Source organism: Larus michahellis, chromosome 3 (genome assembly GCF_964199755.1).
Source record: "Larus michahellis chromosome 3, bLarMic1.1, whole genome shotgun sequence".
NCBI classification, from domain to species: Eukaryota; Metazoa; Chordata; class Aves; order Charadriiformes; family Laridae; genus Larus; species Larus michahellis.
The window spans coordinates 49,715,373-49,742,741 of record NC_133898.1 but is presented as its reverse complement, the minus strand read 5'-3'; the positions used below and the strand labels follow the sequence as shown (position 1 = coordinate 49,742,741).

Genomic DNA, 27,369 nt, shown 5'->3' with positions numbered 1-27,369 from the left:
TATACAAATAATTATATTTAATATAGATTAGCTGTATTTTACCCATGTCTTGCTGAGACCAGTCACTTGGTTTCAGATCATGAAGTTCTGTTCGAGAACGATACCACTGAAATGTTGGTGGCAAATGAACATCAGTGAATCTGTCAAATTTAGCAACTGAGATCCATTCATCTTCAGCAAGTTCCGAAAGGCGGGGAAGAGTGTAAAATATTGTCTGCAATGTAACACAGTTGTTATTAGCAGAGCACTACTAAAGCAAGCAAAACAGATAATAAATTAACCTCTGGTAATTTTATCAGACACATATTTTATCTTGTATTGTATGATTTTAATACTTTTTTTTCTTGGCACTTGACATAAGTTACTAATATATCTCTCAATATTCATCCCTCTATGTATAGTGCTATCCCAGACTTTCATAAATCTAGTCTCTTTTCTCTCTGACTAGACCTTTTTTAAGGATCTGCATTGATTACTGTTCTGAAATTCTAGAATACCAAAGAATTATTGCTATGCTTCTCAGCACAGAGGCCTTATGAAAGTGTTTTATGTGTAACACTGAAGAGTTTTCAGATGCCCTTATGAATTTCTAGTAATGAATGCAAATTGATTTGATGTCAAAAGGAATGTAGTCAAAAGCATTAAAATCTAGTGGCAAAATCCAACTCAGCAGTACCAATACAGCTAACCACAATCTATCAAGGAGGAACAAACACCCACCCCAAGGGAAAGGCTGAATAAGATTAAGAGTTTAAACCCCAGATATTTTGTTTATCCCAATGCACCCTCAAGATGAAGGTGAAAATGCACCCTGAATACTTTAAAAGTATTAGCATTGCTTTCCCCCCCACCCCCTTGTTCAGGATTTTTGCTTCTGAATTTTGCTAAGTCATATCTAGCATGTTTAAGTGTGCACAAAAATATCTCACAGAACATCAGTTAAAAAAAGAAAAATACTTCCTCCTCTGAAAGATGGCACTGTTTGTGCCAGAACACATGCATCCCTTTTCACATTGATGTTTATTGTCTATTTTCAGCTTAGCTCCTCTATCTCTTATTTTTATCTGCACCCTTATTTTTGCTTGCTTTCCCTCAGTGTTTATTCATCTCTCAGTTATTTAAGCTATGGCAAAAAGGACAGCTGAAAAAGATCTTCTGTACCCCTTTCATATTAAACAACAATTTAGTTAAGCAACCTCAAGTCACTTCTAAGAACAGGAGATATTTCAATAATCCTAACAAACTACATGCGATTAAGTAGATGCTCTTCAGTTATTAAGTAACTTTTCCAGCCACAAATATAAAACCTGATTAACTCCTCCACAAATGAGCACATTCATCACATATACATCTTCCTAATTGACCTAGGTTTTTTAACACAGTATTAATTAGAGAATTAAGCTGCAGTCTTAGTCTAAAATCCATCACAATTTAGGTGAAGTAATTTTTCAGACTTTTCAATGAATAATAGTTGATCATTATTCATCCTGCATTAGGACATACAAAGAAAGATAAAAATCTAGTTGTAAAACTACAAAAACACCATGATCAGCAATAGTCTCACACTTGCCTCTAAACTGTAATCCTCAACAGGATGAAACGTCGCAAAGAAGAAATGATCTTGGATTCGCTGCCAGTTCCTTCTAGCATTCCTGCAATTGCAGAAAGTAATGCAAGATGCACAAAAAAGGCAACATACTGGATTTTTCTTTTTTTGATCCTCGAATTGGAATAAGGCAACCTGACTGTATTTACTATATACTTTAATATGTTAACAATTAAGTAAGAACCCATTTTAAAAAACAGAAAGAGCAGTGCTCAGGAAATAAGTTTATGTTCGGAGACATACCATGTCTCCAAATTCTATTATCGAAAGAAGCAAGGTTCACAAGAAAGGGGGATCCTATACAGGCCTCTGAAGGAAAATGAATACTAGCCTACTGTTCAGTGACAATTTTAAGCTGTCACAAAGGAAAAAAAAAAAAAGCAGACGACTCCTCTGCTGCTTTTTTCCATCCCATGTCTTGACATGGGTGATTTAACAGTGACTTTCACCCAGGGGTGGAGGAGAAAAGCAGCAGTCCCAAGCTTATGCTGGCTGACAACACTGTCAGAAATTCTAAATAATTTTAAATAACTCCTAAGAACAGGGCTAAAAGAAAAAAAAAAAAGATACAAACACATAGCACAAAATTTAACTGAACTGTTGTATTTCCAAATCAGTAAGCAGAAAAGCATTTCTGTAAAGCTCATTTAATCATCACCCAAAATTAATGGGTCTAGCCATTTCTCTCCCACAAAAGTTTTTTCAAATATTAACACTGAAAACATTTCACATTTTATATTTGAGAATTTACTGGTACCAAGAAGTTCGGAAGAATGATTCGTATTGCTTCAAAACCCATCAGGTAAGAAAATTGAGCACTCCTGGCACTCTTTTCTTACCCCACCCCTGAACTATGAGCACTGTTCAAATAGGCCTGGAGTTTTTCCTGTGGTGCTTTCAGACTTTAATGCTACACTGAATTATCACTTTATTTTCTTTGCTGATAATTAGGTTTCAATTTTCAAGTCTTGGTTTCTTTTTAAAGACACCCCCCACTAAAAACCCAGAAAAATTATCATGTGCTATTTCCGAAAATTAGACTTGCTGCAAATGGATCTGAAGAATAATATTAAGCTGTAAGTCAGAAAAATGTCACTAACCCTGTGCCATGCATGTTTTCCACTTGTTGAAGACTAGATTCAATAACTGGTGTCAGAGCTTCAAATTCTTCCACATGCAACATTTTGCACATACCCCAGATTTTTTTAAGGGCCACTAATGCATAAAGTCGAACACTGAAATTATGGTTGAAACACCACTGTAGAACAACTATCAGGGCTTTCTTCAAAGCTGGCTTCTAAAAACAAAAACATAAATGAAAGAAACTTCTTTATCTTTAAGTCTTAACGTACCATTTAGAATTAGAAAAGCAAGAGCAGCTCAAGAAATAGTGGCTTCCTCAAAAAACAGTCTTTCAGAAAGTCCAAAGCTTTACCAGTGCATATATGTGCAAATACAGGCTTCAGAACATGGTCTCAATTTCCTTTCTGCCTTTTCACTAGGGTACCGACCTCTGTCTCCACTTGTGTTTCGCAATTTTATCAATTTGCTTTAAAAACTATGTTTCTGCATACAAGGAAACCTCTATCAACTTCTGATTTTCTAGCACTTAGAAAGCTGATGTTGCAAATGTATGCAAACAGTAAAAAAAAGTAAAAGAAATGCCTGGATTGCTACAGATGTGAAGTAGTTGACCCAATGTAACATCTGATCGTATTTCATTCTCTACTTTAAAGTTCAATAAAAAAATTGAGAATTCCAAATAATAATTCTAAATGTAATATGGACTATCTATTGCCAAAGAACTCCATATCTGAGTGCTGCTGTTATATAGAAAGATCACCTTTTTCCAGGTTCTCTCTGCCCAATTTCATGCAGATGAAACAAGAGCAGCAAGAATATCAAACCCAGGTGCATCCACATGTTTAGTTAAAACTGGGGTAAAACTCACAGGTAATCAGGCCCTATGTATTTGGAACATCTGCCACTTAGCTAATTTTCATAAGTCCAATATGTAACAGAGGTGACAGGAAGAGTTAGTGTTTTCCATATCAAAGAGTACCTTAGTAGAAAGCAGGTATTAAAAAGGTTTTGAAAATAGACTGCAAAAATGGTTTTTACTCCAGAAATCCATATACACTGCAACTGATTAAAGAATGAACACTTAATCAAACTTACCTTCTCTGAGGTATTTTGAAGAACGATGTCAAAGTGTGATAACACTGATAAAAACGTGCAGATGCTTGTTTTAAGCTTCTCTTCATCCTAAAGCAAAAGAGAATGTAGCAAGAAATATGCAGATGTAAAACGTTTTTATACCCTGTAAGTTACCACAGCATGTTGTGCAGATGCAAGAACATCGACGCTATTAAAAAAAACTATGTGTTTCCACAGCAAAATTTACTAAAATACAAAGTTCATACTATTAAGATTTCATTTTTCCTAACATGTTATTTGCTTTTTACTAACACATCAATCAGAATGAAGTATACAGCACTGTAATGAGATAAAATTCAACCCAAATTCACTGTATGGCCCCTCCGCCCCCAAAAACTCTAAACCCAATAAAAACCTTGGGGATTTTTTTCAGTGCTCACACTTTTCCATGTCATCACAAGTGTGGGTACTGGACACAGAATGAATAGCCTACCATCAGCCTCAGCCACGTCCTCTACTGGAAGAAATGAGTTTCCACACTTCTATTCACCACTTCTGTTTACACATATAGTTCTTATTCATCCATTTTGCCACAGCACTGCACTGAGCGCTCAAGTTCAGCTTATTTTTCAGTATGATTCTGAAAATCCTTTTCAGAGTCACTGTCTTCTAGGATAGCCTCTGAAAATACACTCTGTATTCCTTTTTCATAAATCCACATGTTTTCTGCTTGCTCTGTTTGTCTGAATGGGCCCTCTGTGATTCGGTACATTTGCTACCAGCATGAGATCGCTTTGATCCAACAGATTATCATCTACTAAAATGACAGCAATTCCAACTGCCTGAGCTCTTGGAAGGAACTCTGAAATAGGAAAACGTTACATCCCTTACAGCACTTTTCATCAGTGCAGACAGGCGTGACAAGCCATCTTTATGCACTTAAAAAAAGTATAAATTGTAAACTGAAAGAGGAACTTCTTCCCCGGTGCAAAAAAAATTTAAAAATTAAAAAAACCAAACAACAAAATCACAGCACGCATCACTAGCGAGCAAAGCTGTCTCAGAGGAGTACTAAAAAACCTGCCTGGTTTGGGGAAAAAATGAATATATATAGTTTTCCAAATTTTTTATTTATTTCTTGTCCTACTGTTTGTCTTTCAAAAAAACTACAGTAGCAACTAGGCTATTTGATAAGGAAGAAGACATCTGCATTTAACTACTATGAGCAGGGAGCTTGAGCAGAGGCACCACTCCAAGTCACATCTATACACTCCTATACATTGTAGGACAAGCAAGTACATATGTTTTCTCTGAGCCCAAGTGTACATAGTTAACAAATTCAAGGATATCGATACAGAGAATTACTATTTTACTATTTCTACAGGTCAACTCTTACAGGTAATTACTTAAAGAACCACCCAAAACATAAAAAGGAAATGCTAGTAAGTCAGTTCTCCTCAGTCAACCCTTTCACAACTTGTGGGTACCACAACTCAGACCCTGCCTCCAGTTTTGGACCCACATTACCACTGTGAGAGAAGTTCTTATTAAAAAATGCAAATTGAATGTGTGTTACGCAAGTCATGTTCCCACTGACAAATGAGACACAGAAGACAAAAGCTGGGTGTGGAAACCGCAAGTGACTTCGCGGTATCTTCCCAAACTCAGAATCTGGAGCGTCCGTGTGTTCCTGACAGCTCTTACATTGGCGACTGCAAAGAGTACTGTGGCTCACTGTGCCAGCTCTACTCTGCCCAGAGTAGCACATTATAAAAGGCAATGTCTCATCTGGAAGAATTCACTTGTCTTCAGCAACTTCTATATCACAAATTTCTAAATGTCTCAGACAATAGTCCACACCCACTTCCATGTTAATTTAATCTGCTCAACAACCCACTGCTTCTAAAAGAAAACAGGAATACATAGAAAATAACATATGGGAAGACAAACTGTACCCTCTTTGTACAAATCACCCTGCAAGCGAATGCCAAAGTTCTTACTTACATAGCAAAAGCAATCCCAGAATTTATTAAGGAATTGGGGGTATTTATGTAGACTCAAGATAACAATCCATTCTATGAAGTATTTCACAGATGCCTGATTGTTACTAAATCCAGCCTGGAAAACTTTGTCAAGGATTCCACGCAAAAAATTCTGAGAAAACAAAATCAGATATTCGTTTCGTGTATTGTTAGGGTTATTTCCATGAAGAAATAAATTCTAAATAAAAGAACATTCTCAGCTTTATGATAATGCTAGAAATCTTTTTAATACTCACATGAAAACATTTTAGAACCATCTAATTTCTGAATTATACTTTTCAAGTATTTTATTATGAAGCAGCATTACACAAAACTAAAATGTCTCAATTTTCTAAGTGTTCATAAACTAGCAATATTTTTATGAAATGTAAAGCTTTAAATCAGATAGTACAGAGTTTTAACTAGCTTTAACAGAAAAAACAGATCTTCTATAATTCACAGATTCAAGAATCAGTTTTCAGTGACCTCTAGAAATGCATCATAAATCCATGACTTCAGACTGAAAGAACAAAACTACACTTTCGTATCTGCCACAGAGATAACATGCCTCTTATAGTCTGCTGTAATTTAGCATACACAGTTTGCATAACACCAAGTTATTCTTCCAAGTAGGTATTTAAGAATTCATAGTGAAGAGCAATACCTGGTCAAGCTTCTGAAGAAGAACTAAGAGAGTCTGCCATACCCGGTTTTTAATTCTATGCTGTAAAGAGTTTGCATAATAGCGTGTTCTTGATCTGGATACCAGTTCATCCTAAAAGCAAATTAAAAGGTTTATTACATATTCTTCCTTTAAAATCGAATACATGGAAATATACTTTACTGTACTGAGAAAGCAGCATCTACAGCACAGATAATATCAGCATTAAATATAAAATTAGGAAAAAATATATTAATTTCATTTATTTAGAATTAAATTTTGAAGCTTGTCTGTGAGAAGTTCAGAAAGTTGAAAAAAAGATACAATTCCACTTAGTATTTTTAGTTAACAGCACAAAACCATTAGGTATTAAAGACTCTTCAAACAGCAGAAAGCTGAAGAATTTACAGCACCTACTGTATATGAACAATTAAATAGTAGTACATAAAATGGTACACGAAGACTCAAGCTGTCATTTAGTTATATAAGAACTAAAGATCCGAAGTGAAGAGCATATAAATGAAAACATTTCTATTTTAGTGTCTACATTTAAAAAATGGGTTTAGTCATGATATCGATTAGATCAGCTTGTAACTACAGCTCTAGTTTTGAGACAGAAACTGGTATTCTGCAATAGGATGTTTTACATGAAAGAAAATACATGAGACAAATGCAGATTTAAAAAGATTTGAAGTACATGTTTTCATATAGCTTAGATTCTATCCCTATGTACTCTGTTTTGTCTTTCAAAATACTTGACACCCAAAACTCTTTCCTTAACTTTCTAAAAATAAAACAATTTGGTGATTGAAGTCCCATATTAATATTGAAATGTAAATACACTTTATCATTACATGTTAAAGCTTCATATTTAAGCAAGGAAGGAAATAAATGTAAAGCTCACTTTTCCCACTTGATCCATCTTACAACACAAATATTACTCATTTTTCTCCAGTAATTAATTGTCAGGAGGAAATTAATATAGGAACAACCATTTCTTGTTCTTCTTCAGACAAAAGCAGAATTCTAAAGTACCAGAATGCACGGGTGACATCAGAATAGCAGCTGTAGTAACTTACCACTGACTTTACACTAGCACCAATGCATAAACAGCTATGAAATAAATGAAAACCCGACCCCAACTTTTTCCATTAATCCTATTTATTTAGGTCTTCCAAAGAGACATCAGCCTCTCAATTCAAAAGGTAGTCTGCAATTGTTAAAGTGAAATGCGGTGCTTCAAAATGCAGCAGGAAGATTCTTAATGGAACAACGGTTAGAATTTGGATAATGTTCCGTGAAGTTAGAAAATCCACTAAAAAGAGATAAATAGACCCGAAAGACATTTTTTACTATTTCAGTTTGGATGCATTAACTCCTGTCTCCTATGAAAAAAAAAAAGTGTATTAAGTGTATTACTGGGCAAATCTACAGGCTATACAAGCAACTGTAAATACATCCTGTCAACTGTAAATACTTTGGATTTTAATAATTGTATTAACATTACATTTATATACCAAGATAAATGAAGTTTACTTTATCAAGTAGTTTGATGAAAATGTCTTCCATAAATGTCTTATGCAAGGTATTCGATCCATCCAACAAGCACAGAAATTTAATAGCACAAACACGAACGTAGTGATCATCTCGATTTGTACTGTAAAATATTAATTAAAAAAATTAATCAAACTCTACTTCTTCAGACATAAAGATAATTCCTAAATTATAAAAAAGCACCAAACATCATCTTGAACATATAGCCACCAAGTTGTCTGTAGTGAGACAATATGCAAATATACAGAACCGTAATTTTAAGGTCTGTTCATCATTGCTGATGAAAAACCTACTGAATTCCAGATAACCTGCCCCTGTTTCTATCTACAGGTCTTTAACAGCATCTAAGTGTTTAAAATAATTTTCAACAGAAACAGCTTATCATAAAAAGTTTTTGTAAACTGTGATCTTAAAACAACTAATTTATGCTTACAGTTTTAGTGAAAACACCACTTGATTCCTATTAGTTACTCAGGGACATCTGCAATAATTAATGCCAAGAGTAGAATTATTAACATCATAGCTAACAAAACATCCCACAGCTACAGACTATAATAACCAGACATTTGGAAACCAAGAAGCTCTTGGGAGAAAATCCACGAGTATTGAACTAGAAGTGGTAATAATTCTTAGAAACTCAGGTTTTAGCAACTACTAACACTTTCCAAATCCCTATGCTAGACTGCCTGCCTTTCTTCCACTGTGTAAAGGTGGGAGTGAAGCTACAAGAAAACTCTTAAATAATCCATCTCTACAACTACCTGAAAGGAGACTGCAGAGAGGTGGGGGTTGGTCTCTTCTCCCAGGTAACAGGCAACAGGACAAGAGGAAATGGCCTCAAGTTGCACCAGGGGAGGTTTAGATTGGATATTAGGAAAAATTTTTACACTGAAAGGGTTACTAAGCATTGGAACAGGCTGCCCAGGGAAGTGGCTGAGGCACCATCCCTGGAGGTATTTAAAAGATGGGTAGACATAATGCTTAGAGATATGGTTTAGTGGTGGTTTTTGTCAGAGTTAGGTTGATGGCTGTACTCCATGATCTGAAAGGTTCCTTCCAACCTAGGAAATTCTATGATTCTATGAAAATCATTACCTTTTTGTAACAACATTTGCTGCACATTTTTCTCCAAGATTTTCTATGAAGGCATTCACATCCTGAGTAAGTCTTCACAGATGAAAAATCACAAAGCAACAAGATTAGCAGAATAGCATACCGGAACTATTTCAATAATTATCTCGAAGTTTAAAAGAAAAAGTGCAAACAAATATAATCATGAAGAATTTTTTTTTTTTAATACCTTTGATCTCTCCTAAATACAGTTCCAAACACACAAGCCTCAGTAATAAGTTCACAATAATTTCCAGCATTTAAGAAAGCATTTGTCAAGGCACGTCTCTCTTTAAGAGTGGGCAATATCCAAGATCGACAGCAATGACTGAGGACTACATTGAAGACTCCAGTCTTTGTAGCGGACATATCTATGAGCTTGAAAATTATCTGAAAAGAAGAAGAAAAGATTCAAAATCTAGTTTTCAGAAGTGCTAGAATTCTTAGAATAATATTGCAGTGATATCTATTTTAGCAGGTCTGATTTACTTCTGCATCCCAGATCCGCTCAGGTTAATGCTGTCTTCAAACTACTTACAATTCCCTCATTCTATGGGCAGGTGAATGGATAACAATTGGCCCAGCACGTGGTTATGTTAACAAAAGACAGACCTAGTCTTTGCTTAAACAGATATAATACCAGATACTTTACATGAATCTCCCAATAACTGGAACAAATTAACCTGGGCTTACTTCAGGGAGTACAAACCTGGTGTTTTTAATCAATCCTTACCAATGTAAAAAAAAAATTAAACAATAAACAAGATTTCTTCCATAGGTAGCCAATTCACTAATTTTCTTCTTTAATAAAGATACATTCATGTTGAAGGTTGTGAGTTCATATTTGAGTTAAAGTGGAAAAACGTCTTTGTACCATTTCCTTTTTTTTTTTTTGAGGAGGGCATGTTTAAGATATATGGAAGTTATCTAGAACTTCAAAAAGAAAATAGTAAAACAAAACAAGAAAAATGCCGCCAAAATTTTCCTTTCCTACTCCCTTCATTAGGCTAAGTGCAACAGTAAACTTCTGTTACAGAGTAAAATTTTTTTCTAAAAATTTGCAAGCATTTGGGAGAAGATGGGGAGATTCGGAATGAACAGGTGCATTATTTATAAATTCCTTTTTAGACAACATCAACCTGAGCTGTCCATGAGAACGGTTTTCCAGGTAGTGTGACAGCTCTTACAAGACAAAGCTTCTTCTCTTCCCTGCTCCAAAGTTATACTTTTGATAGCATTAAAAATTCTTTGACAGTAACTCTGTTTTTACAGAAAAAGTTCTGAATTGCTAAGGATTAAAGCACCAAGAAGCTCATGAAGAGCCTTAAATGACATACTGGGATGCACTCTGAAGAAACTTTTTGGAAAAAAACCCAAACCAACCAAAACCAACCACACTAGAAACTTCTGGTCTTTTCATAAAGAATTCAAATTTTTCTTTTAGTGCCAAGACAGGCAATGTAGCTTTCCCAATAATTCCAAAATTGAACTATTGTTTTTCACCTGAGGAGAAGCAGCATGACATTTACTACAAATCCTGGAATGTTTTTCAATTGTTTCATTAATATAGTAGAAGTCCAGCACACACAAAATAAATTTAAGAAATTTAAGTTCTAGCACAACTAACATTTGACTAAGTCACAAAGAAAAAGGAAAAAAAGCCGCAGAAGAAATGAAGCTTAAGAACACTGTGCTCTGGGCATCTCTGTGGAAGCCTTTCTGCATTTTACCATAGCAATATTCTCTTTTTTGGTTGAAGAATGCCCCTTTGTTACACCCATTCTAACTATTATTAAAAAGACAGAGTGCACTGTGGTGGACAAAATTAAAATGATGCTTCTGTGACATATCAGTATTAGGCAGTTCTATTTGTTCTTTCTCTTTAGCTAAAACTATATAGCCATTCCACAAGGGGTCAATGGCAACAGAGACTGCCAAGGAGTGGGATAAGAATATACCTAAGTAGACACTTGCTTGTGAACTTTATCTTCATTTTCTTATGAAGGGGCCGAAGGTGGCTCGACCAGATGCCCTTTGTTGAGTATAGGAGACCTTCATTACCTCCTTGATGCCTGCTGTCATGGTATGTCCCACTGCAGACAACAGCATAGCTGTCACATAGACTCAAGACTCTCAACATTGGCAAAATACACCTTATATAATGCTTGAAATACTAACGCTGAAGTTAAGACAGTTAATTTTAAGAATTTAAACAAATTTTAAGATCAAAGAAAAATAAAAAAACAAATACAGCTCATCAGTTACTACAACACTGAGCGTACAATTATCCATTACAGATGTTTGTTAAAAGAAAAAGCTAACAGATATACCTAGAACTGAAGAGATATTTTACCACCTTTGCATACCTATCTTATTTTGGCTAGGGTCCACATTAAGACTACAAATGCGAAGTGTTATCTACTGTTTCAAACAGATGACAGTAATTCATTTGAAGAAAGTTTTCCAAAGAAAAAATACAAAATAAATGGGACTATATTTAAGAAACTTAAGGCTAATATGGAGATATCACCGCAATTTTAAATTGCTAGGAAGTGTCCATTTTTCTGTATTTTATTTAAAAAATAATTTTGGAATGTCTGGGCCTTTTTCTGCTTACCTACGGAGACTGTTCTACCATGCAGTATTAAATTGAACTCTAAGGTGACTATGATTTATGTTTTCTATACCTCAGAGAAAAAAAACAAACCACCTTTGAAGAAGCAGCTGGCTTATTCAATAGCAACCATTAAAGCTTTGAAAGGTTCTAACTTTTCATTTCAGAAAGTATTTTCATAAAGACTAAACTATTAGAAAAAGGCATAATTTTTCCAGAAGGTTAATAGTTTGTGACAGTTTGGGCAGCAAATCCTGACCAAAATATTCAAGAGGAAGTGGATAATGTGAAAATAAATTAAAGACCAAAAAGCATGTTCTGCTGAATGCGGAAGATACTGAACAGTCTGAAAAATCAAAGAAATAGTACCTTGCATTTTCTGTGTTACAAGAACGATATATTTGTTTATCATCAATCTGATTCTCAGATCTTTTGTCTTAACACCCTCAAACTAGTACCCTTTTGGAAATTAAAAATTCACAACAACAGCTCAAGGGAAAATACAAAGTAAAATACAGTTTTAGATCCACATAAAATATATGTTCACTTCCCAAAAAAGAATTCTTAAACTGACCTCTTTTATTTTGGCATATGCTTGACCCTTTCCACTTGCGGCAACAGCTAGAACCTCAGCATCAAAGATGAACTGAACAAAAGCTTTTAGATTGGACCAAAATATTAGCTGCGTGTTGCTCAAAGAGGAAATAATTTTCCAAGCCAAATCAAATGCTTCTATGCAGAGAGACTCCACTGAGTCCAGAAGCTGAAAACGAAGAGAGGAAAGAAGTATTATATTTGACAAAAAACACCCCGAAAACTATTAGTATCATGCCATTGTGTTGTTTTATCTTTTACCTTGGGAACAAGGAGTTTCATGCAGTCGAACACAGGTGAAACTTGGTCTGAAGGAAGAATAGTTAGGGCTTCTAATGCAGACTCTAGAATTTTTCTTGACCTTTCAACTGTAGATAATGACATTTCTGAAGTTTCTTCATACTCTTGAGCCAGTGTCGGAAATGAATTTAAAATAAAACGAAGGCAAATCCACTGGTCACGAACATAGCGTGCAACAATTCTCCCCCATCCTTGAGATGTTGCTTCTTCAGATGCGCTGTAAGGAGAATATTATTCTTAAATATATATTGTATTAGTTTATTCTGCACATTTCTGCTCCATCAGGAACAGCTTAACTATACAAACTCATTATACTACTTCTAGATGCTGAAATTTACACAGGCTCAAGGGAGACTGGACAAGACCATGGAAAAGAAATCTACAAAAAAATTTTTTAAACACAGAAAAATCAGGTCTGGGCTCAGGCGGTCTCATTGGTCATAAACATCTGGGAGAGTATCCACTGGAAACATCACTATATGCTGTCAGTCTTTTTTTGTTAACCAGGTATTTGGGTTTTGTCCCACAGGCTTGCTCTGGGCTTCCCTTCCCCAACAGTAAATAATTTCCATTTAAAATGGCTTGCATACACACTACGGCTTTGTGCAGTGCATACATATTTAAGCTGGCACAAGGATAAGCAACATCCAAAGCTGGATTCATAGCACTAGAGGACCGAGCAAAAGAACCTTTGGTCTGATCAATTATGGCTGCTTTAATGTTCTAAAACCTGAAGGTTAAGACAAAAGAGCAACTGAATGAATAGTTTTTGTTCAGAATTCTTCATTTTTATCTTGGCAAAACGTTATCAAAGAAAATAACAGGAAAAGCCAGCATCTTAATCACTGCTCCATGCTAATCAAAATTATTCTGGAGAATTAATGAAGCTATAGCACAGACATACCTACTTTTTTCTTCAATATAAGATGGCTTCTTTAATACTTCATTATGTTGAGAAACGGAAATAAATCTCTTCAGAGCATCCACAAAAGGCAGAGATTCAAGGTGCACTTCAGGTTTCCCATCCATTATCTCACAAACTGCTGTAAGTGAAGCCATGCTAGCTACTTTTTTAATCTGTTCTTTAAGCTTTGGCTCCTAATTAAAACCAAATAATATGTGAACAAACATGCACCAATTTCTAATATGATATAAATAACCTACTGATACATACGATAATCCTCCTACTCGTATCACCTCAGGCATCATAAGCAACTCTGCATCCTTCTACTTCCTTATTTTCTTACCCTACGCTAAAATAGTTTTGCTTGGCTGGGTCACTGCAGTCAATCACAAGTTGCAAACACTGAAAAGAGTATAAAACTCACAAATTACAGTCGCTTATTCATTACGTGCAGGCGCCTAGCTCAACTATGATGGAACATTTCTATCTTGCCAGGTAGCAATTTATACATATTGCTAGATAGCAGTTAGCAAAAAGATGTGGGTCCGCGTAGTCAGAGACCTAATGCAATAAGACAGCTGAATGCTAATTGCTCCAAGAAGCTACAAGGTCACAATACCTACTGTGATTATTTTGTATGATAAACGCACATATTGAAAGAGGAATGAAATAAAAAGTCTCAATAAAAAAAAAGTCAATAAGCATACAGTTCCCTAATAGTATTAAAAGCTCAGTGTTCAAATATCTTCAAGTTACTTTCAGCCATCTAGAGCACAGAAAAGATTTTTCTCATCTATAATTACTCAGTGTTTTCTTTTTTTCTTGAACTGAAGATGTACTCAACTGAGGAAATCATCATGACAATATAATTCCACTGAATTCAAAAGAAGTTTGTAGAGACCCCAGTGAACACTAAGTTTGAACCATAAAATGTTTACTTCGAAACTACGGAATAAGTACACATAACCAAAGGAAAAAAATAAATTAAGTCTTGCTCTCTGTTTCCTTAGAAAAGTAAAGCTAGCAAATGAAATACATACAGTCTTTTTAATGTGCTATTAACTGTTCTTGATCAATAATTCAACCCAGAAAATACCAAACGTATTGCCCAACAAATCTTAATTTAAATCTCCTCTTTTTATAGAAGTTATTAATGTTTCTTTACTTTTTGAAAATACATCTAACTTGGATATACTAGCAGTGTAATCACACAACTATAGGACAACGAACATAACTATATGAAAAAGCCAAAGCAATGCTGGGTTCTGGAATTTCTTTGTCTTTGTATGTTACATCTTGGAAATTTAACAGATCATTAATACAAAAGGCATTTTCATTTACCAGTAACGTCCTTGGTAAGTTTGGTTCATATTTGAGGAAGAAGCTTTTGAGTATACATAGCTCATTTTTACAACTAAAGTTTTACTTTAGCTACATAGACTTCATAAAGCTAAATAGACTATTTAGCTATATAGACTATATAAAAAACATAATATAAGAAAACAAAAGTACCAAAAATCTTAGCGACATACATTTTACTTTAACATGACACTGCCAACTAAAGACACATGTGTGTTAGGGAATATATACACACACATAGGGAATATATATACACACATACATATTCACACAAACTTTTAATTATTTTTATGATATCATACATTATATATATTTATATTAATAAAGAAAATAAAATATATGTATAATATAAATATTTGTACATTAAGTTGCATTTATAGTATTGTTTATATAATTATTTATATATAATCTAAATGTTATATAAGCATTACAAATAAAATAATTAATATTTACTGGTTTATTCTATATTAATATTCACTGTTGTAAATAATGTTAAATTACCTCTTCACAATTTCTCTCCTGAAGATTACAAATAGACGCATTTGCCAGGGACAAAATGAAATTCTTGATAGATGGTACTTTCTTCCTGCTGACTTGCAAGCACAAATTCACTATCTCTGGAATTAAGGCTAAGTATAGATCACAACGATCCAGATCGCCAACCTAAAAATGAGGAAACTGAAGCATTAAGAACAGGAAACTTTCTTGAAAAGAAAGAAAACTAATAGTAACAATTATAGCAGAAGGAAAACAACAGCAGTGATTCACTGCAGTTGAACAACCTTTTATTTAATTTGGGGGGTTGGGATTTTTTATTATTTTTTTCAAAATCTTTTCATCTTACAGGTTCTTTTAGTTTTAGGTCTCTGGAGTATGCCTTAGAAGAGACAGTATGAAATTCTGAAAGAAATCTTCAGGTCCTTTAATTGTTAAGTATAAACTTCTGTTCCTGGGCACAAAGGAATGCCACATAAAAATACCGAAGCCAGCCTGAGCATCAGAAGTGGTGTTCAAAGCCAACCTGGTTACCAGATCACAGCACAGCATCGCACCCTGTTCACACTCAACGGCGTGCCTTGCACTTCTTCCCCAACTACATTTTATCTCATGGCTGTTTCTTGCTTGTTTTATGGCTTTTTATTCCCCTCTTGTATTTGCAACTTTTCTCCACCTAACATAAAAAACACCCCCGTATAAAGCCATGCACTCAAGGAACCGCAGCAAGAAAGAACTTTTCCTTCTTTAGTTTTGAGAGAAAATACACCTTTGAATTTTTACTTACCTTCAGAAGCCATCCTCCACTTCAAATCTTAACTTTTGCTTGGACTCGGGACCACTTTTCACATTCATCTTCCACCACACTCATGTTTTGAGGACTGTCCACTATGACATTTCTTTTCTTTCTTTGCATTTCCCCTTGAACTTGTACTTCCCATACTGTTTCTGAGAAAGCACCCTAGAGCCCCATGCTTCTCTCCAAGTTTTCAACCTTGCAGAAAGGCATGCTTTCCTTTCCCCTCCAAATTACAGACTTTTTTCACTCTCACAAACACGAGAAGCAAATTAGACTTCTGTTCAATATAATTTCTGCACACTTGTCCATATAACTTTCTCCATGAAGCCTAAACTGGTTTTCTTTCATAAACTCACTCTTCACTAAATAATTCTAAAGATGCCACTTTACATTTTGTCCATCTCCCCATTACAGTCGCCTCTTCCTCTCCAATCTTTCTGGTCTTCTCCCTTCTTCCCAATAGTCTATCCAAATATAGTCTACTAAATTAACTAATCCTTAAACTGATGTCTTATCTTTAAATCTCTATTTTGGTTTTCCGCCTTTTATGATATAAAAGTAAAGGTGACACAACTGAAGGTCACAATTAAAAGAACTGTGAAGATCTTGGAACTTTTAATTTTCTCTTACTCCGTATCCTTCTCTTGAAACTCCTAATACATTTTTACCTCACTTTCAAAGTTCCTACTTCGCATTTCATTACACTTTTGAGTTTTGAGAATTAGCCTCCGACCAATCCCTCTTTCTCAAATCTGTTTTCTTCCAAAAATAACATCATTTTTCTCATCAACATTACATTCCAAATCCTCTTTCTCCATCTGGAAACATATGTGAATGTTTTGCTTTACATGTCTTGTGTCTTTCTATTTCCATATGACTTGAAAGCTCTTTAGAGAAGGAAAAAATGTACCTTCTGCCTCTCTCTAAAAAGCTGTGCAATTCTTCGATACATTCAACAGAGCACTTTTAAAGAAGTCAGAGTCCTCTACCACCAAGTCCATTCAAAAGTCACAGGTTTCTCTGGAGTACAAACTTACTGTCCACAGCAAAGAGCAAACAGTGGAAGGTAGTCAATAAAGATGTTAACCAAGCTGAGTACCAAAAGCCTCCAAACATCCTATGCCCACAACTGCACTAGTAGATACGATACAGTATGATATGATACTCATGATTTCTTACTATATGATTTCTTCAGATTTTAGAAGAAACAAGGAATACAGACCACAGACACTAAACACTACTCGTCAAGACACTATTTTTTGCTGTATTCTTACTGTCCGCACTCAAAAAAGTTAACAGAAGCACTTCTATGCAAACTGACTTTCTCAGTGTTTAAAGATTTGATAAGAAAATTAGGAACACTGGTAAATCAAATTAACAAGCAAAACCACACCAAAGTATGTGTCACAGTAATTACTTACAGTGCTTAACTCATTTGTAGTAAGCCGCCGGAGAACAAATTCAAGAATACTCTCCACAGGTGTCACTAGAGATTTCCAGATAAAAAACAATACCCCATCTGTGTGAAGAGAAAAAAAAAAGTGTGTTAACATACAGGAATACAATTTCCTTAAGAAATTTATTATATCATGCAGGTTTAATTAAGTTACAGAGTCAAAGTTATACAGTAATAAGTATTCAAATACCTAGGAATACCTTAAAACAGCTCTGTACTCTTTAGCAGTGTAAACCATAGAGCTGAAAAAAACCAAACCAGATGACATTCTTTCCAGAAATTTATCATGAACCAGTGAACCAAAACCCACAGAAAACCAGAAGATCAAAGCATAATTTTCCAACTTTTAATGCACATTTTTGTCCTATTCCGAGCCCTCTGCACAACAGCTTATTAATGAACTTACTCTTTAACAAAGAACAGAAGTTTCCATATGCAGTAATTAATTGTACGTGAGAAAAATGCAGCTATCTATTTATAGCACATACTGAAGAGAAAACTTTTTTTTTTTTGGTTGGGTTGTTGGTGGGATTTTTTTGGCTGTTTAGAAATAATTCAGCTTTCAGTATAGAGTAATTTTACAAGATTTCAGTCAAGTAGCTTCCTGGCTTAACATTGTAAATGAACACACAAGATTGTAACACGAAATGTGATAATGTCTCTAAGAAAAGGCTAGGCTACAAAATATACCACATGTGCATAGCATTTCACAAACAAAAAGACAAGTTTGTTGGTTTTGGGGTTTTTTTGTTTGGTTGGTTTTTTGGTTTGTTTTTTTTTTTTTTTTTTTTTTTTTTTTTTTTTTTACACAAGGGAGACAGGTCACTGGTAAAACATATTTAACCACAGACACGCTTTAATCTGTGTTTCAAGGGTAAGGGCTAAGCTGAAAGCCAAAGAAATAACCTATCACTATGAAAATGGAGTTAAAATACTCTGCATGACCATCTTGTTCTAAACATATCAGTCATTTGTTTCAGTATTTAGGAGAGCTACCCAGAGGTTATATCTGCTGTTTTTCTCTGGAGTTGATCCCGAGTTACACTTCATATAGTGAAATTGCTATGAAATCGAAAGCCTTTAAAAGGTAAAAATATAAAGGGGAGTTATTTCAACAAGTCCCAAATCCATACTATACTTACTTTCAATATTCTCTATTAAAATTTTAATAAATAGAGCCATTTAGACTGCATTTCTAATGCTTAATTTGTTTATAACAAACCGTTTAACTATATCAGATTATTATCACATTTCATCATAAATCTCAAATCACTAAAACATCTTCTGCTATTAAAATTCAGAAATTCTTCGGGTAAACATGTTGGATATAAAATCCAATTCACTACCAGCGTCTCTGTAACACTATAAAAAAAACTACCAAGAAACTTACTGTTTAAAATAGTGAAGTCTAACGACAGTACAGACAGCAACACTTCCCAATTTTTATTATTTTTATTTTATAAGCTTAAATTCTTTTCTTTTTCCCCTCCCATTTTACCATTTTCCATTTGACAGACAGGACTTTTCACCTCCTGTTTAATCAACACGTAAATAAAACTTCTGTGTTTTACAGCATTACTCTTCCCACCCCTCAACACAGTCAACTCACAGCTGCATAAACAAGATTTATGACTCGGCTCTCCTGTGCAGAAGGAAGCAGCATGAAAACATCATAGAAAATAACACAAGAAAAGAAAAGCAATCCTTGTTTAACTTCATACAAAAAGACGTAATATTACAAGTCCAATTCTGAATGCCTCTTGAAAGACCCAGTGTCGTGGTTTGCATCAAAATTACCAAAGCAGGAGCAATCAATTACGTCTACATTAGCAAGCATATAAGGAAATAAGGCACACAAGGAAATTATTTACAGAGTTAAATTCCTGATACTAAAAGCCTAACATGGACTCGCATGTGTTTCGCAGGGACCTGCTTCAGGCTTGTTCTAGCCCTGTGCTGTAGCCTGAATGCACTCTGGCAGTTGGGCCACACAGAATCATAGAATTCTATGTTGGGGCACATCCTCCAGTTTAGTTTCATCTGAAGGAATCCACTCCAGCAGTCAGAGACCACCCCACGATATGAACTTTAACAGTGCTCAATATTTCAGTCAAACAGCTAAAATCTAAAAGGAGCGGATGAATGCATAAAGCACTTTTCAAAATGATGGTAAGCATTTACTTCAAGGCTGCGTTTAGACATCTTTATGAAACCTGGATGCAGAACCTGAAATAATTTATTTGTTTTTATGGAAAAGCCTAGATCTGTTGCCCCCGCTCCAAAGCTACTCTTGTATTCCATGTTATAAAATCACTGAAAAAAAAAATCCCCAAATAATCTGGAGAAGCAGAAAACAAATGCCAAGATCCCTCTTGTTCCAGTTCAGCATCTAATTAAGGAAAATAATATTGCAATTTTTCATTTGCTCTCAGGAAAAAAAAAAAATGTCTATTCTGGTTACAAATTGACCAAGTTCTAACAAAAGGACGTAGCTTTTGTTCAGACTCTCCTGAAAGGTCTACAAGTTAAAAGTGCTCAATCTTGGGGCAGGGGGGAAGCGGGGGGCAAAACTCCTGGAGAGTCAGATCAGCAGACTTCTGTTTAAGTGGGCACCTCTTAACCTCCTTGCTTCTAAACAAGGTGAAACTAAAGCAAGTCAGTCAAGCATGCCTACTGAAATCATGCCTAATACTGCGAAATAGTCAGAGGCATCCTGTCTGTTGCAGTCTAAACAGCGTTAGTTGAGACGAAATTACCTACTCGTCAACTGAGAGAATAGTACATCTAGCAGAATAACTATGCACTCAGGGAAGGCTCTGGCTGAACCTGTGGCAACTAAGTAGGTTAGGATGGGTTTCTGCGCTAACTTCTTTCAGAAGTGTCTAAATGACTTATGGAATCTGTACATTGGCAAAGAACAGGCCTATAAATACCTTTAATATGGTCACACTCCCCAAATTTTAACTGCTAATCTAACCCTAATGGATAACAACTGCTTTCTCAGAAGCCTTCCATGTTCTCAACTCCCAGTCCTTGGGACGCCTTCAGAAGAGCCCCTGTAGGATTGGACCCACAGCTCAATTTCATAACAGATATGCCAGATTGTCAAGTTTTACATTTACCACTTCTCAACTAGTATTAATTTGACAATATAGCCTTAAAACAGTAAGTACCTTAGTTTTAGTTAGACTGTAATTAATATAAGACACAGTATACTGAAGATATCACTAACCATCTTGCGTATTGGAACATTTTAACGAACGGGTCTGCAATAACTTCAAGAGAAGCTGTAGGCTTTTATCTGTTTTCAGTGTTGGTATGTAAGCATTACTGCCAAGTTTCATCAAGACATCCAGAAGAGGGTTCAAGAAAGCCTCTAGTTCAATCCATTCTATGTTGCTTTTTCCACTACACAAAAACAAAAATTAAAAAGAAATTCTTCTTCTGAGTATCTGCCTTAAGTGCTGAAGTCACTCATGGAAATAAATAGGACATGTGTTTCCAAGTCACTTAAGTATCTTTAGAAATGCTACCCAGTTTGTTTGCAGCAACAGTTGGACAAGGTCTAAGGAATGATCAGGCTGACCAAAAGTCTACAGAGAAAAGAGGACAACATCCTGACTTGATCAGGCTTCTACTGGATCCTTCAGGAGTGAGGGGGTTGAAAAAGAGAGAAATGTAAAATAAGGTATTTCATACTTACCTGTATTTATTCCTCATCTGTTCCACGTCTGCAGCCAACAGAATCATTGTTGCGACAAGCTTAGCTTCAAACCAGTCAGGCATAAAGCAATTTTCTCCTGATTAAAGATATTTTAAGGTTTCCACAGTATTTAAAAAATACCTTCATGTTAATTTTTAAAACTTTTTTGTTTACAACTTATTAAAATAAATTACTAATATAACAACAGTTAATGCTAACAAGAACATTACTACTAATTTTTTGCATTCTTTTATCTAGATATAAACTAAACTCAAACACAACTGCTTTTCCTTTACGCCTCAAAGAGGCTAATCTCATTGGCCGCGATGCTTAAATCAATTTTAGGCAATGTGTTATACTATGTACTAGCATATATTATGTAGTAGCTCCCAACAGACTTTTCTATTGCTTTTAAAAATACATCAGCATATTCAAATGAAGTTAACCAAGAATATAATTCCATTATGCTTTGTCAGAAACACCAGCTGTGATTTTGATCACCTGAAAGTTACACGAATTAAAACTATTGTGTCAAAAGGAAATTAAAAAAAACTAAATAAAGTTTCTCTTTTCATCAATGCCTTACAGAAGACTACATCATCACACTTAAATTGTTTCTTAAGTAGTAGTGCATAAGCTGGGTTTAGGTTTTCTTGACCGGTATGTTTTTGGCTTTGTGAATTCAGAAAGCAAAACGCACTTTGGAGTATGGTTCAAGCAGCTGGACATGGTTGATTTTTTTTTTTTTCCCCTCCACAGAACTGCTTATAAACTAAGATTCAGGAACCAGGAAATTGCAAACTTTTTAGAAGTAAAACACAGATGTCTCCAATGAAATTACAGGTAATAAAGACCAAGGACTAGACATTTCTGGAAGCAGAGATGATCTGCTAAAAGTTTTAGCACAGCATTTACCTTTATAGACAAAATTTGCTTGCAACTTTTCTAGACATAAGACAATCAAGCGAAGTTTCCCAGGCTACAGGAAGCTTCGGAACCTTTTTATCATAAGCAAATTCTGCCCTAGTTTCTGTATCTCCCACAGTCATAATACTAAAAAAGTTTTCAATTTTGACTTTTTTCATTATAAAACTATTAAAAAATGGATACGATTGGAGCAACTGACTACCACACAAAAGTTAAAGTATTCAGAAAGTCAATCTGCCATTCCTTTCAAGGTATCTGAAAGAAAATTCTAAACTGAAGTTATAATAATTTAAAACGTGACAGCGAAGAAAGAAGTCCCTGCATATTTATACAGCATACAAAGAACCTTCCTTGGTTATAATGGGTGGCAGCTCATCTGCTCCAAGCAGTCCAAGATCAAAAGAACATCACTACGCAGGAAGGGCGTAACGAGCTGCCAAGCTGTGTTACTATACGGCATCTCTCCCCATAAATATACTCGGTCATTTTGCAAAGCTGTGCTGAGAAACACTACAGAACCTGCAACTATTCACATGCCCTTGTGCTCTCCTCTGCCCCCATACTCCATCATTTTCACACACCACCAAAAAAGTAACAAAAGAAATCTAATGGACAGGCATCAGTGCAGCATTAAAACTGAATATTAAGGTTTAACTTTAAATTAATACTGCAGGACTGTATTTTATGCAGGAAAATTGGAATTAGAAAATAAAGTTCAAACTTTAGATAGAATCACGAACACCACAAATTAAGTAGAATTTCAGTAAGTACAATATAAATAAACAGCTCTTCAAAAATCCAAAGGATTTTTGTAATTTTTTTTGTTTAAATTATCTTCAAGATATTTTTACATTCATGAACACTGAACTTACTTTCAGATGCTGGTGTCTTAAGGTACCCTGCCACAAGCCTGCGTACATATTGACATAATGATGACGTTTCTTGATGTTCAAAATCAGAGATTATAGACTTTCTGAAGCATCCGTCATTCTCTTTAAACCAACTGCAAAGCTAAATTAAAACCAGTATGTTACTATTTAACCATACTTACCAGCTCTGTACTGACATTACCAATATAACAGTACTGTTAAATACAAGCTGTAACATCAACAAACCCACACCGTGAGGGGCATTAACTCATCTACCATGAGGCTTGGCAGACTATCCCCCTCTAACATCAAAAAAGGTTCTTCCAGAGAGTAAGGTAGGTATTAAAAAACGTTTAATGAACATAAAATCAGCTCCAGTTCTCACCTCCATCCATAACATAGTATCCCTCCTCAGGGACTCCTCTGGTCTAAGGGACAGAAGAAAGCTTGAAAATTCTGCGAGGGACACTTTTTCCTGAAGAAATTAATCAAGATACAATAGTTGCCAACATAATATATAACAGATAACATCTAAAAAATGACTCAAGAAGTTTGCTGTCATCTGGCAAAAGTTTCAGAAAAAGAAATCAACGTTTTCCTTTCCATGACACGCTTTTGTGTCTTTTAGACCAACCTATCTTTACAAAGGAACACAATTTAAATTTTCCCCAAGTATTAAAATCTAACTGAAAGCTAATGAATGACTAGAAGAATAGTGCTACTCACTGCTGATACCTTTTAAATGAATGTACATAAATGAGTAAGAGTTACCAATAAGTACTGTATCTATTTCCAAAAGGAAGTTCTGCTCAGACAGGTTTATAGCCATAACACACAACATGGAAGACACAGAAAGCAAGCACGTTGTAAGACAACCAAAACATGAATACTTTGACTACTGAATAATTAAGGACTTGCTATTTCAACATTAATGGTACTCTTAGCATTCTGGTATTATGAACACTTTTATTCTCTTAGGTATTTCAGAAAAGTTCATTTAGTTTCTATCTGTTAAAACACGAGTTTATCCAATGGATATCATAATAGGATACTATTCCATAACTACTGCATCAAAACTCTATAAAAAAATATCAACTAATAAACGGTAATGAAAAAAATACATCTCATGAAAACCAAAGTTAACAGACGCATACCCATACTTACATAGCACAATTATTTTTTTTTAAGTAGTCACTAAAAAAATTGGAAATCCAGCAAAATCAGTTGTTCCATGTTGTATTTAGCAGTCTTTTGAGTCCTGTTTACCCTGTTATAGTGTTAGTGTATTTCTTTTACACCAGGAGGGAAAAAAAAACAACAAATAAATAAACTCACCACATCTGTCAAATGCATAGCTGTTTGAAGAAGATAGCACTGAGCAGCTCCGCGCAACAAAATCTGATGTGTAATCATAGTACACTGGAGGACATCTCTGGAAAGAGGAAAAACATGCACTATAGGAAACACACGCTTAGGAAGTTTGAACACTTTTATGTATTTGCTAATTATGAATTTTCTTCAAAATATTAGATTGTATTTAACAAACACATTCTACTAAGCATAACACAATCACTGCCTGATCAGAGAGCATACCATCTGGAACCAAGACTACCGCTACATGTATTTTCAAAAACTGACATTAAAACTTGGATAAGCATATACTTGACAAGGTAAAAAGGGCGAGGGGGCAGTGGCGCAACATAACCAAAACTAAAGAACAATCCCCACGATAACATCAGTTCAAACTGATCATTTAATATTTGCATTTCTATCTGTAATAAATATAGACATAAAACATGCCATTGAATTCTCACTCCAGCACAACACTGAAAGAAACCTTCAATGATCTTTTATCAGAAGAGGTGTGTCTGACTTTTTTTTGGCAAACTACTTTTATCCAATATGCCTTCCACCACTGCTAAGATTTTATTTCAAAGCTCAAGTTTTATTACACTGAAATAATTACTGATTTTTAGTGTCTCCAGGAAGTGAACGCAGACACTTAAACATCAGTGTGATTAATGACAATACGCATGCCAAGAACTTTTACCTAGCCTTTTATTTACAAGTCTCTCAGTTTTCAACTTCGTGGGTTGTCGCCTGATACAGCTTCGACTGCCATTAAACAAGGTTTTAATGTAATTAAAAGAAAAGGAAGTTTGATATGTATCAGTTAGGAAGTATTGGAAGACCAGGGAAAAAATCATGCCAAAAAAGAAGCGAAGAAGCGATGACAAAGGACTGAAAGGAAAAGCACTCATTTTTTAAGTCACACAGATATAAATACATTGGTTCTTGAATTGCTTTCCTCTGTGAATTGGACATAAAGGAGACAGAACCTTCCATTCCCATGCACAGCCATCACATCCTCCCAGAAGCAACAAACATCAATTAAATCCTGGCTCTCCAGATGTTCAACACGTTTCTTTACAAGAAGTCTGCAAGAATACAACGCAGTGTGCATTTTACCTTAAAGCATGAAGTCCTTCAGCGCCCAGTACTTTACATGCAGGGATATATGCCAGAGCCATAGAAAGAAACAAAATGGGAACAGCACACCAATGCCTACTTGTCATCTTCTGAATAAATTTTAACAGGAAACTACCTTAAGAAAAAAAGTAAACAAAACAAACAATACAGAGTGATTTCTTGTTCTCCAATGCAATTAAATGACACGGACCCCAGCAGAAGAGTGTTATGATAATTTCTGAAAATTAAATGAAAGACAACAGGATAATTTTCTAATTATTTCAATGAAAAAAATATGTTGCAAAGAAGTCTGTCAGTAAGGCAATATGGTAAGAAATAAACCAAATTTTTGCTTTGGTGATCTGCGCTTATCACCGTGCTCAGTAATGGAATTTTAAATCCTATTGTTTCAAGTACTAGGCAATGCCTTTTTTTAAGCTGCTACTCAGTCCGTGTGATGGCAGACCAAAGTACCTGGCGATTCAACCAGTTTAACAGATGCTGGCATGGCGAAAGCAAGCCTCAACAAGACATCACAGCTACAATCCGCAGAACCAGGTCACCCAGTCTCAGGGTTGCTAATAACAGACTCTCCGTTTTGTGATAAAATATACACCTTGGGATGGGACAGAGCATAGGGCATCTATGGCATTACAAACACAGAAGGTGTTTCCTAACAGAATATGTGTATGTAGATACAGGATACTGAAACAGAGCTGGCTCTATCCTTATTTAATCCAATTAGAACAGATATTAAATTCTGTTCCATCAAAGGTTGCTGCTTCTTTTCAGCCTACACTAACACCAAAATTTGGAACAATCTCAGAAATCTTCCTCCATCCAACCTCACAATAAAAGAAGCCTTACTCAGCTTCAGACTAGAACTGGCTCTTTTGAATGCCTAACTACACAGGTTGTGACTAAAAAAGTCTGGCACATAGGTTGAAAAAAATATATAAAGCCCATAAAACAAAGAAAAAAAATCATAGTTCTAAAGATTTTGCTCAGCACAGTATTATCTACACTGACAAATAAAGAAAAAAGAATCTGCAAACACTGTTCATCTTCAGAACTCAGGAGTTAGTTTGGTTTTTTTAATAAAAAAAGTAAGTCTGCTTCAGTTTGCCCCTGAAATATTTTTGTACCTTAATACTGCAGCATCCCTCAAAGCCTCTGAAGACCTCTCTCTCTTCTCTGGAAACTCTCCTGCCACAAGGAGAACTACTTCTATTTTCTCTCAAGTAACGTAGAAAAACAGTGGTAAATGTTTACATGAGATTTGGAAAATGGGTCCATAGTTTTTATTTGGTTTCTTTATTTAAAAAAAGAACGGTGAAATTGAAACATACCTTTTTCTTCCTCTGGAAGAAGGATGAGATAAGTAGCCAAAAACTTCTGTAGCCTCATTCCCAAAGGAGGACAGGCTCCCATCAACTGACCTGGTGTCCTGTTGCGTTTTAAAACATCAAATACACAACAGGTATGTTAACAGCTACAAGTAGGATTGCCCTTAAACAAAGTGCAGTTCAGTGGTTAATTCACTGCAGAGACTGCTGCAACAGGCCACAGAGATGGTGCGCATCAGCTTGCACCCGCTTATCCCAGTATTCCCACAGCACCCAGCAAACACACAGAGGATGGGGACCATCACAACGCGTGACTCTTCCTGGCCACCTACAAGGTCATGGTGGCAATGCACTCTGGCATTCAACAGCAGCCTCAAGTCCAGTTACTCAGGCCTGAGAGCACCTTACATTGAGCCCACAGTAAG

The 27,369-nt window shown here is 35.3% G+C and overlaps 1 protein-coding gene across 1 annotated transcript in view; it reads right to left on the bottom strand.

The window, feature by feature from the left end:
- TARBP1 (tRNA guanosine 2 -O-methyltransferase TARBP1) overlaps nt 1-27,369 on the bottom strand; it is a 38,080-nt gene that overhangs the window by 4,913 nt on the left and 5,798 nt on the right. Inside the window, exons 6-26 of the mRNA XM_074580101.1 lie at nt 26,948-27,045; nt 25,599-25,734; nt 24,465-24,561; nt 23,515-23,604; nt 23,133-23,271; nt 21,334-21,430; nt 20,863-21,038; nt 17,596-17,693; nt 15,382-15,543; nt 13,522-13,715; nt 12,579-12,834; nt 12,298-12,486; nt 9,300-9,499; nt 9,095-9,166; nt 7,982-8,102; nt 6,449-6,559; nt 5,768-5,917; nt 3,785-3,871; nt 2,707-2,903; nt 1,571-1,652; nt 43-214 (exon numbers count right to left, since the gene is read on the bottom strand). Of these exons, the coding sequence (XP_074436202.1) occupies nt 43-214; nt 1,571-1,652; nt 2,707-2,903; nt 3,785-3,871; nt 5,768-5,917; nt 6,449-6,559; nt 7,982-8,102; nt 9,095-9,166; nt 9,300-9,499; nt 12,298-12,486; nt 12,579-12,834; nt 13,522-13,715; nt 15,382-15,543; nt 17,596-17,693; nt 20,863-21,038; nt 21,334-21,430; nt 23,133-23,271; nt 23,515-23,604; nt 24,465-24,561; nt 25,599-25,734; nt 26,948-27,045 (2,924 nt within the window). The remainder of the gene's footprint in view (nt 1-42; nt 215-1,570; nt 1,653-2,706; nt 2,904-3,784; nt 3,872-5,767; nt 5,918-6,448; nt 6,560-7,981; nt 8,103-9,094; nt 9,167-9,299; nt 9,500-12,297; nt 12,487-12,578; nt 12,835-13,521; nt 13,716-15,381; nt 15,544-17,595; nt 17,694-20,862; nt 21,039-21,333; nt 21,431-23,132; nt 23,272-23,514; nt 23,605-24,464; nt 24,562-25,598; nt 25,735-26,947; nt 27,046-27,369) is intronic.